This window comes from Cololabis saira, chromosome 15, assembly GCF_033807715.1.
Source record: "Cololabis saira isolate AMF1-May2022 chromosome 15, fColSai1.1, whole genome shotgun sequence".
Classification (NCBI taxonomy): domain Eukaryota; kingdom Metazoa; phylum Chordata; class Actinopteri; order Beloniformes; family Belonidae; genus Cololabis; species Cololabis saira.
Genome location: NC_084601.1, coordinates 2,456,520 through 2,472,354, shown reverse-complemented (window position 1 = coordinate 2,472,354; position 15,835 = coordinate 2,456,520). Strand labels below are relative to the sequence as shown.

Here is a 15,835-nt window from a genome sequence, read left to right as displayed (position 1 = left end):
ATATATATATAGAATCAACATTCAAACATGAACTTCTTGAGCTCCAACGTACATTTCCATCTCACATTTCTTCACCTGGCAGGATCATTTAGAGTCGAGAGCCTTCGACTTCTCATCTTTCCCAAAACATTCCAGAGTGCAGAGTTTTGAATGTCACTCGTGTTTTAATGCACTGCGGGGCTGAAGTGCGTGAGTGAGTGTTGTGTTTACGCAAACAGAGAAAATGAGTTGAGTGTAAAGATGAGCGATGTAACCTCCCTGTCAGTTCACTGCAGTCATCACTGCTGGCGTGTCCTGAGGGCAGAGAGAGGGAGGAAAAACAACCACAGCAGTCCCGTCTGCTCGCCTCACGTCCTCCACCACAACCCGACAGTGCGGATACCAACGAGGAAGAGGAGAGAACAAGACAGGAGACACGAAAGAGGAGGCAACAGAAGACAAACAAGGACTAGACAGAGAGAAAAAGGGGCTGATGTTTCCAGCTCCCAGATGGCTTGAAATGTTGGAAGTGAGACGTATTAGCCCGGGGCTTCCTGTCACTCTCAAGGAATGTGAGCTTTTACAGCAGGAATCTGCCTCCAGCACTTCATCTCTTCCTCTCGTGAAAAGGACAGTGGCAGAGGAGGAAAAGCGAGGAAGGAGACAGCAGGACCACCAGTGTGTAAACCAAACAGACCCCTGCTGAGATTTGCACACGGCTTAAACCAACAGCCGTAAACAAGCTCTCCTGGCATTCATGACAGAGAAGATGGTTGCAGAGAAAAGCACTGGTTTCCAAACATTATCTTTAGCAGCAAGAATGTGAAAGCCCTTGCAGGTGCATATTAACTGAGATCTGGAGCTCCGTGAAGTCTATAAAGCAGAAGAACAGCTGGTTCATCTCAGAGACCAGGCTTTTGAGGAAGAAACGTGAAGAAGAGATGTTCATCTACAGTGGGGAGAACAAGTATTTGATACACTGCTGATTTTGCAGGTTTTCCCACTTGAAAAGCATGTAGAAGTCTGTAATCAGCAGTTTATACAGGTAATGAGTGGAGAACAGGAGGGCTTCTTAAAGAAGAACTAACAGGTCTGTGAGAGCCGGAAGTCTTACTGGTTGACAGGTGATCAAATACTTATGTCATGCAATAAAATGCAAATTAATTACTTAAAAATCATACAATGTGATTTTCTGGATATATTTTTTAGATTCCATCACTCACAGTTGAAGAGTACCTATGATAAAAATTACAGACTTCTACATGCTTTGCAAGTGGGATAACCTGCAAAATCGGCAGTGTATCAAATACTTGTTCTCCCCACTGTATATCGCACCAGACGTCTCTGATTAACTGCAAATAGGCCTGTGTTGAAAAAAATCGATGTTCCGATTCTAAATCGATTCTCATATTAATTCCTAAAAATCGATTTGTATGTCTAAAGATCGATTTTTATTTTTTTTTTATTAAAAAAAAAAAATATATATATATATTTTTATTTTTTTCCATCATTACATTTTTGCCTGGTGAACTTTAATCCCAGTAGTTTTGAAAACTCCTGAACTAAATGAACTTTTCTTTAGAGAAAATGCTGGACATTTCAGCTTAAATGTCTAAATGTTATATTAGTTCAATGAAGTTCATATTATCTATATTTACTAGAGCTTGTTTGGTTTCTCTGTTATCGGACACGGTTTGTCATGAAATACCTGAAAAATGCCGGTGCTTCATGTCCAGCTGTGTCTGGTGACAGAATAAATCAGACAAGATAAAATAATTAGTTTACTGCTTGAGCTGTTGCAATTTCTTTCTTTTTTTGCACTTTAAATGGATATTGAAATGACTATTTGAGTTATTTATTTCTTAGTTATTTCACAATAATTATTATGAAATTATTATTTCAATAGTTATTTCACAGTCATATAATCCAGGCAACACTAACACACAATATCGAATCGGATCGAATCAAATGGTGATAATCGATTCTGAATCTTAAGAATCGGAATCGAATCGATTCTTGACATTTGAATCAATCCCCAGCTCTAACTGCAAATCACATTTATTTGTTCGAGAACTAAACCTTGCAATCTATCCGGACAGTGATCCCAAACATGCTAACAAATTCATAACTGAATAGCTGGAAAAAAAGGAAATCAAGTGTTAAAATGGACCAATCAGAGTCCAGACCCAGGCAAAGACTTCTATACAGGACTGTCTCAGAAAATTAGAATATTGTGATAAAGTTCTTTATTTTCTGTAATGCAATTAAAAAAACAAAAATGTCATACATTCTGGATTCATTACAAATCAACTGAAATATTGCAAGCCTTTTATTATTTTAATATTGCTGATTATGGTTTACAGTTTAAGATTAAGATTCCCAGAATATTCTAATTTTTTGAGATAGGATATTTGAGTTTTCTTAATCTGTAAGCCATGATCAGCTATATTAAAATAATAAAAGGCTTGCAATATTTCAGCTGATTTGTAATGAATCCAGAGCTGCTGGAGTAAGAGTTAGGGCTAGAAAACACTAGAAATGTTGTTTATTCAAAACCCTGTTATTATTATATTTAAAATCTGAATTTGTTGCTTCTCTCCCAAATGATTATACGACATAAATTGGCCAAGGATATCTGGAAGAAAGAAGATTCATTAACTTCAAGGAAGGAAAAAAAGCTCATTTTGTGTCTCTCGACTAGAAAAGCAGCCCAGACTATGATCTCAGTTTCACTGAAATCCTGGAACAAATCTCTGCAACATCAAGAGAACGGGGAGGTTTATATAAAAGAGGGAGAATTAGAATTAGAGAAATGATTAAAGAAGTGACGAGACGTGTGAGTGAGGACAGAGATGAAAGTGAAGCAAACATTCCCTGCGTCTCCGTGGCTGCTGGGCGGAAGAGCACAGCTCGGCTCGCCACGGTAAACATGGAGAACACCACAACCACAACAAACCACAGGCCGCCTGGCACCGGCCCGCAGACACGCTGGTCCCAGTGCTAGGCCCGATCTGAGCGCCGAGGCCGAGCCGAGGCCTCCCGCCGTCACTGGCAGCTCCGGAGAAACCAGGCTGACTTTATGGTTTTCCTGTAAGTGGTTTCTCCGGAGCTGCCAGTCACGGCGATGTGAAAACACTTCCCCTGACTGGCAGGTGGAGCCCTGCACACGGGAGGGAGGAGGAGAGGAATCCAACACCATTCCTCTAAAAACACATACATATATGCTGTTTAACCCTTGTGCTGTATTCAGGTCAAGGAAGGAGGAAGGAGGAAGAGAGGAAGGGAGGAAGGAAGGAAGGAAGGAAGGAAGGAAGGAAGGAAGGAAGGAAGGAAGGAAGGAAGGAAGGAAGGGAGAAAAGGAAGGGAGAAAAGACGGAAGGAAGGGAAGAAGGAAGGAAGGGAGAAAAGAGGAAGGGAAGAAGGAAGGAGAGAGCAGGAGGAAATAAGGAAGGAAGGGAAAAAAGAAGGAAGGAAGGAAGGGAGAAACCAAGGAAAGAAGGAAGGAAGGGAATAAAAGAAGGAAGGGAGGAAGGAAGGAAGGAAGGAAGGAAGAAACCAAGGAAAGGAAGGAAGGAAGGGAGAAACCAAGGAAAGGAAGGAAGGAAGGAAGGAAGGAAGGAAGGAAGGAAGGAAGGAAGGAAGGAAGGAAGGAAGGAAGGAAGGAAGGAAGGAAGGAAGGAAAGGAAGGGAGAAAAGACGGAAGGAAGGGAAGAAGGAAGGAAGGGAGAAAAGAGGAAGGGAAGAAGGAAGGAGAGAGCAGGAGGAAATAAGGAAGGAAGGGAAAAAAGAAGGAAGGAAGGAAGGGAAAAAAGAAGGAAGGGAGGAAGGAAGGAAGGAAGGAAGAAACCAAGGAAAGGAAGGAAGGAAGGGAGAAACCAAGGACAGGAAGGAAGGAAGGAAGGGAGAAACCAAGGAAAGGAAGGAAGGAAGGAAGGAAAGAAGGAAGGAAGGAAGGAAGGAAGGAAGGAAGGAAGGAAGGAAGGAAGGAAGGAAGGAAGGAAGGAAGGAAGGAAGGAAGGAAGGAAGGAAGGAAGGAAGGAAGGAAGGAAGGAAGGAAAGAGGAAGGGAAGAAGGAAGGAAGGAAGGAAGGAAGGAAGGAAGGAAGGAAGGAAAGAAAGAGGAAGGGAAGAAGGAAGGAGAGTTAGGTCATATTGACCCGAAGACAGTACAAGGGTTAAAATTGCCGGTTTGAGAGCAGGAGCTCTGCTCTGCTCTGCAGGACGACGTCACGCTGAAAGGCCACGCTCTGATATTGACTGGCAGGACCAAGGACAGAGGAGCCGAGGACAGAGGAGCCGAGGACAGAGGTGAAAATACACACAGCAATCCCCAGTATGTTTACATGCAGTTAAGTCAACATGCACTTATAGCTCAGCATTTAATTGGGCGACTGCCCTTCTCCCCGTATAAAAAAAGGAGTGAAATCCATTTATTGAGCGATGCATGTCCGACTGTGCTACTACGTCGCTGCCGTTCAGCCTGGAAGTATTGGATTTTTTCTGCTTGACCTACTATATGACAAACAGAAGCAATTAAATAATTTAGTTGGTGACAAATTGGCACCACTTTGAGGCGTTTTATTGTACGACTTAGAGATGGGATACATGCAAACATTCACACCTGAAACTGCGTCATCTGTATTGATAGAACTTACACTTAGGGATAGCTCTGAAACATCCCTTGCTGGGGGAACTCCCATGATGCACTTCTCCTCACTTTGTTCTCTTCTACTCCAACTTTATTAATGGCATTATTATTTTCTTACATTAACGTGTGTTCTGTCCTGATCTGTTGTTGCTGTTCTCTCCTCTCTCCCGTCCTCTCACCCCCACCAGCCCAGCAGATGGCTCGGGTTCTGCCAGCTCTCTTCCTGTTAACGGGGAGTTTTCCTTCCCACGGTCACCTGGAGCTGCTCAGGACGGGGGATCGTATCAAAGAAAGGATTTGATGCAATCTGTTGGTTTCATTAGCCAAGCAGTTAATATGATCCTATTGAGAATGAACCGTTGAACTGGATCGTTGAAGTTCCTAGAGATGAGAGATGAGATCTGTCTAGTTCAGGGGTCGGCAACATGCGGCTCTAGAGCCGCACGCGGCTCTTTAGTGCCGCCCTGGTGGGTCCTGGAGCTTTTTCAAAAATGTTTGACCTTTTTTTTTTTCCTTATTTTCCCCTTTTTTTCCTTTTTTCTTCTTTTTTAATCTTGACATTTCGACTTTTTTCTCAAAATTTAAACTTTTCTCAACATTTCGACTTTTTTCTCGACATTTCGACTTTTTTCTCGAACATTTTAACTTTTTTCTCAACATTTTGACATTTTCTTGACATTTCGACTTTTTTCTCGAAATTTCATCTTTTTTCTCGACATTTCGACTTTCTTCTCGAAGTGCATAATGAAAAAAAAAATCTTCCCCCAGTTATAACTAATATAGAAACATGCAGCATGTGTTTTTCTTCATTCTAAGGCTTATACGAGACTTTTCATTTTTTGCTGCTCCAGACATATTTGTTTGTTAATATTTATCTTTCAACATTTTGTGTTGCCGACCCCTGGTCTAGTTTCACGTTTGCATTTTACTATAGCACATATTTAGATGTCTTAGCGACAGCCAGATCTGTGTCTCCATGAACCTTTAACTGCCGTAAGAACTGCGTCAGCGTGCAGAAGAATGTCTCGCACCATTTAAATAAATGTGGTGAATCACTGAACGGGAGAATTCTGTGAAACTCTTATCAAATCAAAACGACGCCATTATGAGCAGAAATATCTTCAAATATGATTCTAAAGGCTAGTTAACGTCCCTTAAATAAATGTTCCTATATGAAACCATCATGTGAAGATGAGGACTGTAAGCCAGCCAGTCATAAGGTGAATTAAACAGACCACAGTACCCTTGATGTCCCTACGCTAACGCTCCCACAACTCAGCTTTACAGCAGCCCGCACTAACTTCCCTGTACACAGATGAACTGTTCCACCATGTTGTTTTGTCTGAACACATTTGGGTACTTTGGTCTAGACCGGCCCCCACGAGAAGAAGCAAAGCTGCTCCGTGACTCACGTGAGACTCAACAACAGTTACATCCAAACATTTTACACCTGAAGCTGCTGCACCTTCAACCTGGTGAGAAACATCTGGAAGAGTCAGACACCCAACAGTTTCCCTCTTTAAACGGACTCTTCATTGATTTATGTCCAGAAATCAAACCTAAAACCAAAAAACTAAAAAAAGAATCAATCCCAAGTTGTTGCTTCTTATGCAAAAAGATGTAAATAAAATAGCTTTAATTTCATTTTGTATGCTGGTCACAGCAAACAACAAGTATGAAGAGGTGGTGATTTAATCACCCCTTTATGTCTTAGATGATTTCTGATTTCTATCCACAAATGTAGAGTGTAGGATTAAAAAAGGCATTTCTGATCCGTATTCACTTTGTACATCGTGTCTCATTCGCTCTTCACATACAATATGTCTCTTCACATTAATAAGATGCTCGGTTGTAATTAAAGACAAGAAACAGAAGTAGATACTTTAAAAATAAATAAATGTTGCACGCATATGCGCTCTCCCTTTATTATCACCCCAGTATTTTTCCAATATACAAAATGCATTAGCCTTTCAGTCATTCTTTTACCAGTGTATAAAATTCTCATTACTGAGGTTTAATTAAAACGGCACAAACTGTCTTTTAATGGAATCACTGCAGCAGAAATCGAAACTCATTAACTCCCAGAAACTCTTAGAGTGAATAAAAATGTGTCAAGATACAGTAGCTTAACCGTTTGAGAATATCATATGCAAAGTAATTAGAAATGATAATGATCACACCTTTGAGGTTATCTGAGAAGAAAGAGCTGTGTGTGTGTGTGTGTGTGTGTGTGTGTGTGTGTGTGTGTGTGTGTGCACCTTATTCTCTCCCTCGATGACGATGACGGGCACCGAGGTCGCCGGCCAGCGGTGTTTTGCAGGGAGAGGTTTGTCACAGTTCCACAGGACGATAATCTGGAAAAGAAAAACTTTTTTTTTATTATCTGTGCAGAAAAACAACTTCCTTGCATGTTGTCAAATCAGCCCAGTGAAGAAGTGACATTTACATGCCTTGTGGCCAGAAAATGCCACCTCATTACAAGCCCATTCAGTGCTGAAGAGCCAGAAGAGCCAGACGGGCGTGTGGAGTGAAAACATTTCCAGTTAAAGCCAGAACTGGCTTTTAGCATTTAAGATCACAGACAATCTCATCAAATTGTCAGGTTCCCCTTCTGTTGGGGATGATAGAAGCCCATCGGATACTCAAATCCAATCAAATGATATTTTCTTGAGAATGTACTTCAACATTAATCTTGACATTTTGACTTTTTTCTCGAAGTGCATAAGGTAAAAGAAATCTTCTCCCAGTTATAACTAATATAGATAAATGCAGCATGTGTTGTCTTCATTCTAAGGCTTATACAAGACTTCTTTTTTCTTCTTTTTTTCCTTTTTTTCTCTTATTTTCTTCCTTTTTCCTTTCCTTTTTAATCTCGACATTTTGACTTTTTTTCTCGACAGTTTGACTTTTTTTTCTCAACATTGACTTTTTTTCCTCAACATTGACTTTTTTTCTCGACATTTTGACTTTTTTTCTCGACAGTTTGACTTTTTTTTCTCAACATTGACTTTTTTTCCTCAACATTGACTTTTTTTCTCTACATTTTGACTTTTTTTCTCTACATTTTGACTTTTTTTTCTCAACATTGACTTTTTTTCCTCAACATTGACTTTTTTTCTCGACATTTTGACTTTTTTTCTCGACAGTTTGACTTTTTTTTCTCAACATTGACTTTTTTTCCTCAACATTGACTTTTTTTCTCTACATTTTGACTTTTTTTCTCTACATTTTGACTTTTTTTTTGACATTTTGACTTTTTTTCTTGACATTTTGACTATTTTTCTTGACATTTTGACAATTTTTCTTGACATTTTGACTTTTTTTCTTGACATTTTGACTTTTTTTCTCAACATTTCAACTTTTTTCTCGAAGTGCATAAAGAAAAAAAAAATCTTCCCCCAGTTATAACTAATATAGATAAATGCAGCATGTGTTGCCTTCATTATAAGGCTAATACAAGACTTTTCATGTTTTGCGGCTCCAGACATATTTGTTTTTTGTGTTTTTGGTCCAATATGGATCTAAAACATGTTGGGTTGCCGACCCCTGTGCTAGCCAATCAGAATCCTGGAAAAAAACGCCAACAAATGACACGAGTAACTTCCAGTTACTTCCAAGATGAACGACAGTCTTTCGTTTGGAGTGACAGAGAAGTGGAGTTACTTTTAAGTGTGACTTTAGAATATAAAACAGGTCAAATACAAGAAAATCTCAGCCATCATGGAGTGGAGTGTTTAATATGAGTAATAGCACGGGTTTGCTGCTTTCCTGCACTACAGCAATATTGACATCAATATTTAATGAAACGGTCCTGCAGCACCTGAACCTTTATCTACACGGTTAAGCCCCAGCACCTCTGCTCATTCTTCTAACGTGCAAATGGGAAGGTTTCCTAACGCTCTCGTGTGCTTCTCATGTTGATGTGTTATTTGTTATGTTAGGAATCTTTATTTTGGCTTGTACACACTTTTTATGCAGGACAAGATGAAAAGGTTAAAAGAAAAAAAAAAAACATTTCTTTTGCAGAAAAGGTGTAGCTGAAGCCGTAGCTTATAGTGCCTTCCCTTTTTATCTTAAGATCAGGTTAAATATGAGACATTAACTTTTCTCAGTGGAAAAAAACAATACATAAAGAAGACAAAAATAAGTAAGACAAAATATAAAATTGATGTTTCCCATTCTAGAATGTTTTAGATAGTATACTTTATAATTATAGTGTTTTATATTTATTTACAGTATTTTCTTTAAACATTTCTTTAAACTTGTAGATAGAACTGTACATTTTTAGGTCGTTGTCACAACTATTCCATATTTCTCTGTCCTTAATTGATGTACATCTCTTTTTAATATTAGTTCTTGCTGTCGTCATGTCAAATGTGGAGCGTGCAAACCTTCGTCTGGCATGTGTTTAGTGTCTCTTTTACATTTCTTTGCTGTAAATCTGAAGAGGTGTGACTGACTGTCTAATTAAGTCGCTTGGAGCGAGAACCTGCCGTCTCGACAGGAATATAGACGTGTGTGTTTCACATGGTGAAGCTGAAGGAAAACAGCCCGGACTCCAACACCTCCTCATGCAGAGTTCAGACACTGACTGCGTTTCCATGCATCAATAACCCTTTTAAAACCCCAATATTAGCAATAACCTGAATTTGCACGGCCATGTAAACACCAATAACCCCTTTGAATAACCTGAATATGCTCATATTGGGGTTTTTAAAAACCCCAATATGAGCCCTGGGTTACTCCTTTTAAAACCTGAATATTGGGTCATGTAAACGCCAAACGGAATATCCCCATCAAACGGAACAGGAATTTGTTTTCTGCACATGCTCTGTTCACAAGGAATCCTGGTCTTTTGAGTCCAGGAAGTTCTTCTAAACACGGAGAAACCAAGACCAGGAGGAGACTAATCACTTCATAAATGTAATGAAGGATATGAACATTTCTGCATTTGTAGACGCTAGAAAGTACCGGGATAGAAGATTTACAAGAAGGTGAGAGAAAAGTTGCGTGAAGCAGCATTTGTTTTGAATTTGGATACAGGAAGAAGAAGAGGAAATGACGGGAATTGTGTCATTATGTTCTCCGTGCGTCGCTGGTTTGATCCAGATATCCTGAATGATTAATTACCATGTAAACGGAATATTCCCAATGTTTCAGTAACTGGAATATTAGCAATAACCCCAATTTTTGACGGCATGTAAACGTAGTCACTATGGGTAAAAAGGGATTGCAGCTACAGTGGCACGACTAAAGTACGGGGGAGATTACAAGTAGGCCTGTGTTGAAAAAATCGATTTTCTGATTCTAATCCGATTCTCATATTAATTCCTAAAAATCGATTTGTATGTCTAAAGATCGATTTTTATTTTTTTTCATCATTACATTTTTTCCTGGTGAACTTTAATCCCAGTAGTTTTGAAAACTCCTGAACTAAATGAACTTTTCTTTAGAGAAAATGCTGGACATTTCAGCTTAAATTTCTAAATCTTATATTAGTTCAATGAAGTTCATATTATCTATATTTACCAGAGCTTGTTTGGTTTCTCTGTTATCGGACACGGTTTGTCATGAAATACCTGAAAAATGCCGGTGCTTCATGTCCAGCTGTGTCTGGTGACAGAATAAATCAGACAAGCTAAAATAACTAGTTTACTGCTTGAGCTGTTGCAATTTCTTTCTTTTTTTGCACTTTAAATGGATATTGAAATGCCTATTTGAGTTATTTATTTCTTAGTTATTTCACAATAATTATTGTGAAATTATTATTTCAATAGTTATTTTACAGTCATATAATCCAGGCAACACTAACCCAAATCAATATTGAATCGGATCAAATGGTGATAATCGATTCTGAATCTTAAGAATCGGAATTGATTCTTGACATTTGAATGGATCCCCAGCTCTAATTACAAGTGCCTGTAACCAACAGGGGTTGTAATTCTCTACAATTGACTGTAAAGACGCGACTCTTCCCCCCGACGTTGAGCTGGGAGCTGGGAGCTTTAACCACACAGTTAAACCTTTATTACCTGTTAATAATGTGTCAGGTCCTTTGTTGCCATCCTTTCTATAATAGTATAGTTTCTACTGGGGAGTAATAAAGTGTTACACAATTCAAATCTGACTTCTAAACAAAGGCCATCTCAGCGAGCAGTCAGCGAGGCTCAAACTGGTCCTAGGGGCTAATAACTTCAGCAGCTCCGCTCCTTTAGTTTACTTACTTATTTATTATTTTTTTTCTTTATTAGATTTTGTAAGATTTATATTTAAAGCAGCTGCACAGTGTGGAAATGAAATAACAGTATGGCCATTATATTTGTTTTCTCTTTCTTCCTCTCATTCTGAACACAAACATCCCTCTCAGCATTCTGTGGTTTTTGCCGTCTCTAATGTTTGATTGCTTTTCAAAATTAGGACTACATATCACCGCTTTGGTTGCATCATTAAATGAGAAAACTGGCATCCATCTGTTCTTAGTTTGCCGGTTCTTTTTCTTGTTTTTTTTCATGCTGGCATGTGTTGAACTTTCAGTGCCACCGCATCGTTGCTATTTATGGTGATTTCACCTTGAAAGAATCAAGTGCAAAGACGGGAAATATCTCAAAAAATGGGACATGAATTCCCAGCAAAGCAGCAGTAACACATGGGACACATAACTGGTATAAATAGTCTTGTTGTCGAGACATCTGACCGGTGTGACGCGTTGACTGACGACACAGGGAAACCTAACGGGAAAAAAGCGACTGACGACCCTGAGACCGGGATCTGCAGTGCTTTGCAAAAGTATTTGGTCCCCTTGAACTTTGTGACCTTTTGCCACATTTCAGGCTTCAAACATAAAGATATAAAACTGCAAGTTTTTGTGAAGAATCAACAACAAGTGGGACACAATCATGAAGTGGAACGAAATTTATTGGATATTTCAAACTTTTTTAACAAATAAAAAACTGAAAAAGTTGGCATGCAAAATTATTCATCCCCCTTAAGTTAATACTTTGTAGCGCCACCTTTTGCTGCGATTACAGATGTAAGTCTATTGGGGTTTGTCTCTATCAGTCTCTATCATTTTTGCCCATTCCTCCTTGCAAAACAGCTGGAGCTCAGTGAGGTTCAATGGAGAGCGTTTGTGAACAGCAGTTTTCAGTTCTTTCCACAAATTCTCCATTGGATTCAGGTCTGGACTTTGACTTGGCCATTCTAACACCTGGATATGTTTTTGTGAACCATTCCATTGTAGATTTTGCTTTATGTTTTGGATCATTGTCTTGTTAGAAGACAAATCTCCGTCCCAGTCTCAGGTCTTTTGCAGACTCCATCAGGTTTTCTTCCAGAATGGTCCTGTATTTGGATCAATCCATCTTCCCATCAATGTTAACCATCTTCCCTGTCCATAGGTGTCTTCAGTATTCACATTCATTACTCAGGTAGAAGTATAGATACCAGAGTTTAAAAATACTCCTGTAGAAGTTGAAGTATCAACTCAAGTTTTTTACTCAAGTAAAAGTATAAAAGTACTGGTTTCAAAACTACTTAAAGTATAAAAGTAAAAGTAATGTAAGGGGAAAAAAGACATTAAGGACAAAAGCCATTGAAAATGAATGCATCTTAGTATAATGTAAATATATTAAAGAAGCATATATGTGTACTATTGAGCATTAACATGTGTTTCAGAGAGCAGCAGATATGATGACTAGTTGCCTATAAGTATTGTAATGGTGCAAAAAGTCAAACTTCAGAGGCATGTTATCATTTATCCTAACCTTTATTGGAATGTACATCAGTTTAGTTGCAGGAATCTGAGGGAACGGATGTAAGAACAAAACTGGACAAGAACATCTGAAACAACCACAACCAAATTCACTCTATCCGGATGGAGCAATTTAACTGGATAGTTTTTATTTAAAGGCCCAAATGAAATAGAGTAACGAGGCTGTTTTTAAAATGTAAGGAGTAAAAAGTACAGATAATTGTGTGAAAATGTAAGGAGTAAAAGTAAAAAGTTGTCTGAAAAATAATTACTCCAGTGAAGTATAGATAAATTTCTACTTAAGTAAGGTAACAAAGTATTTGTACTTTGTTACTTGACACCTCTGTCCCTGTCCCTGCTGAAGAAAAGCAGGCCCAAATCCAATAAATGTCGTTCCACTTCATGATTGTGTCCCACTTGTTGTTGATTCTTCACAAAAACTTGCAGTTTTATATCTTTATGTTTGAAGCCTGAAATGTGGCAAAAGGTCACAAAGTTCAAGGGAGGCAAATACTTTGGCAAGGCACTGCAGATGGGACAAAAGTGAAAATGCACTTTTGAATCCCACTTTAATGATAAATTAACCTTTAGGGACCCGTTAGCAGCATCCCCTCCTGTGGTGTTCAGTTGGCGTCTGCCCTGCTCAAACGTCCTTGAGAAAGAGAGTAAATGAATCCAGCAGGTTCCTGAGCAGAGCGGAGGTGACACCGTGCAGGCGGACCGCAACAATCACTGCAGTGATCAATAACGCTCACGTTACTCCCACATTAACCACGCCACGCCCAGGGGGGCTCTGCTCCGGACCCGGCCTGCCCTACAACGTTCTGGGATGGATTTAGAGGCGTACGGTACCTGGGAAACCTGTCAGATAATACGCAAATACTGGAATAAGTAAAAGGCGATTATGGAATTATCCTAGCGATTTGAGCAAATACTGATGACAAAAAGTCCTTTGTGAATGTAGGTGTGAAAATGTCTGTCCCCGTGAGATAACAACAGGTAAGTCCACACACACACCCACACCCACACACACACACACACACACACACACACACACACACACACACACACACGTTAATCCACTCTCACAGGCCTCTACCGTTGTTTGATTAGAGGACAGATGGCGTCTCTCTGTCGGGGTGCTGATGGCGTCCTGTGTGTGTGTGTGTGTGTGTGTGTGTGTGTGTGTGTGTGTGTGTGTGTGTGTGTGTGTGTGTGTGTGCATACTGTATACATAAATATATAGAAAACTGAAAACTCACTTCTGCCAACGAGAGAAACAAGTGCTTCCCTCAAAATGTGTGTGTACAAATTCACACGAGTCAAAATGCTTCAAAAGGTTCGGTACATTCAATTTAGTGTCCTCGTCCCTCCGACAGGTTTCATTCTCTCCGTTCATTTATTTATACCGTTCTGCACCGGCCGCTCAATGCACAGCAGTGGCCGCCTCGCAATCTTTCATCTTCTCTGCGCGCTAAGAGTGAGAGAAAACCCCCCGGCTGTGCCCTGCTCTCCACTCTGCATGCACAGCCCGGAGAACGACGGACACAAAAGCACCTGCATTTCAAAAATAGAATAAATGACAGCGGCCTGCTGTTCTGGGAGAAGGAGTTATGGGACGTGAGCCTGCGTTACCACCTACATACAGAACATGCAGGTGATGGCTTATAATCAACAATACACCTTTAATATCGCATATTCTGTTAGAAATAGACTGAAACATAAATATGGATTGTCATTTAAACGTTGGTAAAAGAACAAAAGCAGAATTTCCCGGGCCTTCTGCTCAGCGTTGCGTGATATTGTTGCATCATCCATCATGGAGAAGTTCACTTCTTTAATTCTCCTTGCTCAGGATCTTTTAATTCAGTTTATTTGCGAAGCCATAATTCACAACAAAACTCATCCCAGGGCACTTTACAGAGAGTCTAATTAAAATCCAATTATATTCCAATTAAATCCAAGTCGTTATAATCCGTATACAGTATAATCCACTTCAGTCCAATTTATTCTGATTGTGTTCATACAGAACAATGCTGGTGCATTAAACCAACAGATCACATCACATCTTAGCTGTGAATTACTGTAATCCTTCATCACGGGCGACATGGAGATGAAGACGTTTGTTTCTAAACTTAATGCCTCCGTCTGAAGAGGCTCAGCCATCTGACCTGATCCCTAACAGTAAATGTTGCTCCCTGAGGCCGGGCCTGGTGGTTGCAGAGAGTAGGACTCTGTAAAGCTTTAGTTATGATGTGCAAAACTTTTATTATCAGATCTTCAAACCTGCCATCTCTCCTACGAGGCAATGCAATTTATTTTATTTCCCCTTCTGGCAACTTTTGGACATTGTACACTACAGGATTGTCTCAGAAAATTAGAATATTGTGATAAAGTCCTTTATTTCCTGTAATGCAAAAATGTCATACATTCTGGATTAATTACAAATCAACAGAAATATTGCAAGCCTTTTATTATTTTAATATTGCTGATCATGGCTTACAGCTTAAGAAAACTCAAATATCCTATCTAAAAAAATTTGAATATTCTGGGAATCTTAATCTTAATCTGTAAGCCATAATCAGCAATATTAAAATAATAAAAGGCTTGCAATATTTCAGTTGTAATGAATACAGAATGTATGACATTTTTTTTTTTTTTTTAATTGCATTACAGAAAATAAAGAACTTTATCACAATATTCTAATTTTCTGAGACAGTCCTGTATATTTTTCATGTTCTGCTTGCAAGTAGTACGGATAGTTTAGTTTAAGATTTGTATTCTGTTCAGAGGGGAAAAAACATCTTTAATTATATATTTTATCCTTTAGAACATCATTCTTATGGTTTGATTTGACAGATAATCACTGGGGGAATAAATCATGTAAAAGTGTGGTTTTCTGGTGGTGATGATATGAAGATAAAGCATTACTGTGAACTCACGTGCTGGTGAAATATTTCCTCCCTGACTGTTGTGTTTACGTAAGGGTATTACATTTTAGAGGAGGAAGATTTTTTTTTTCATTATGCACTTCGAGAAAAAAGTCGAAATGTCGAGAAAAAAAGTCAAAATGTCAAGAAAAAAGTTGAAATTTTGAGAAAAAAGTTGAAATGTTGACAAAAAGTTGAAATGTCGAGAAAAAAATTAAAATATTTCGTGAATAAAGTCAAAATGTTGAGAAAAAAGGCGAAATTTTGACATTATTCACGAAATTTCGACTTTTTTCTCGAAATTGTATTTCAACATTAATCTCGACATTTTGACTTTTTTCTCAACATTTTGACTTTTTTCTTAAAGTGCACAATAAAATAAAAATCTTCCACTCTCAAATATTTTGTTTCCTAATACTCGTCCGTAGTTCATGCTCTCCAGTAAACAGTCAATAAAAGTTCAGATTATCTTCTAAAATGTTGTTTTCTCTCTGCTTCACGTGGATTGGATTTGCAAATAGTTTCATAT

The 15,835-nt window shown here is 38.8% G+C and overlaps 1 protein-coding gene across 1 annotated transcript in view; it reads right to left on the bottom strand.

Moving 5' to 3' along the window:
• Positions 1–15,835, bottom strand: part of ext1b (exostosin glycosyltransferase 1b) — a 197,799-nt gene that overhangs the window by 20,928 nt on the left and 161,036 nt on the right. The window contains exon 7 of the mRNA XM_061742107.1: positions 6,885–6,980. Within this exon, the coding sequence (XP_061598091.1) occupies positions 6,885–6,980 (96 nt within the window). The remainder of the gene's footprint in view (positions 1–6,884; positions 6,981–15,835) is intronic.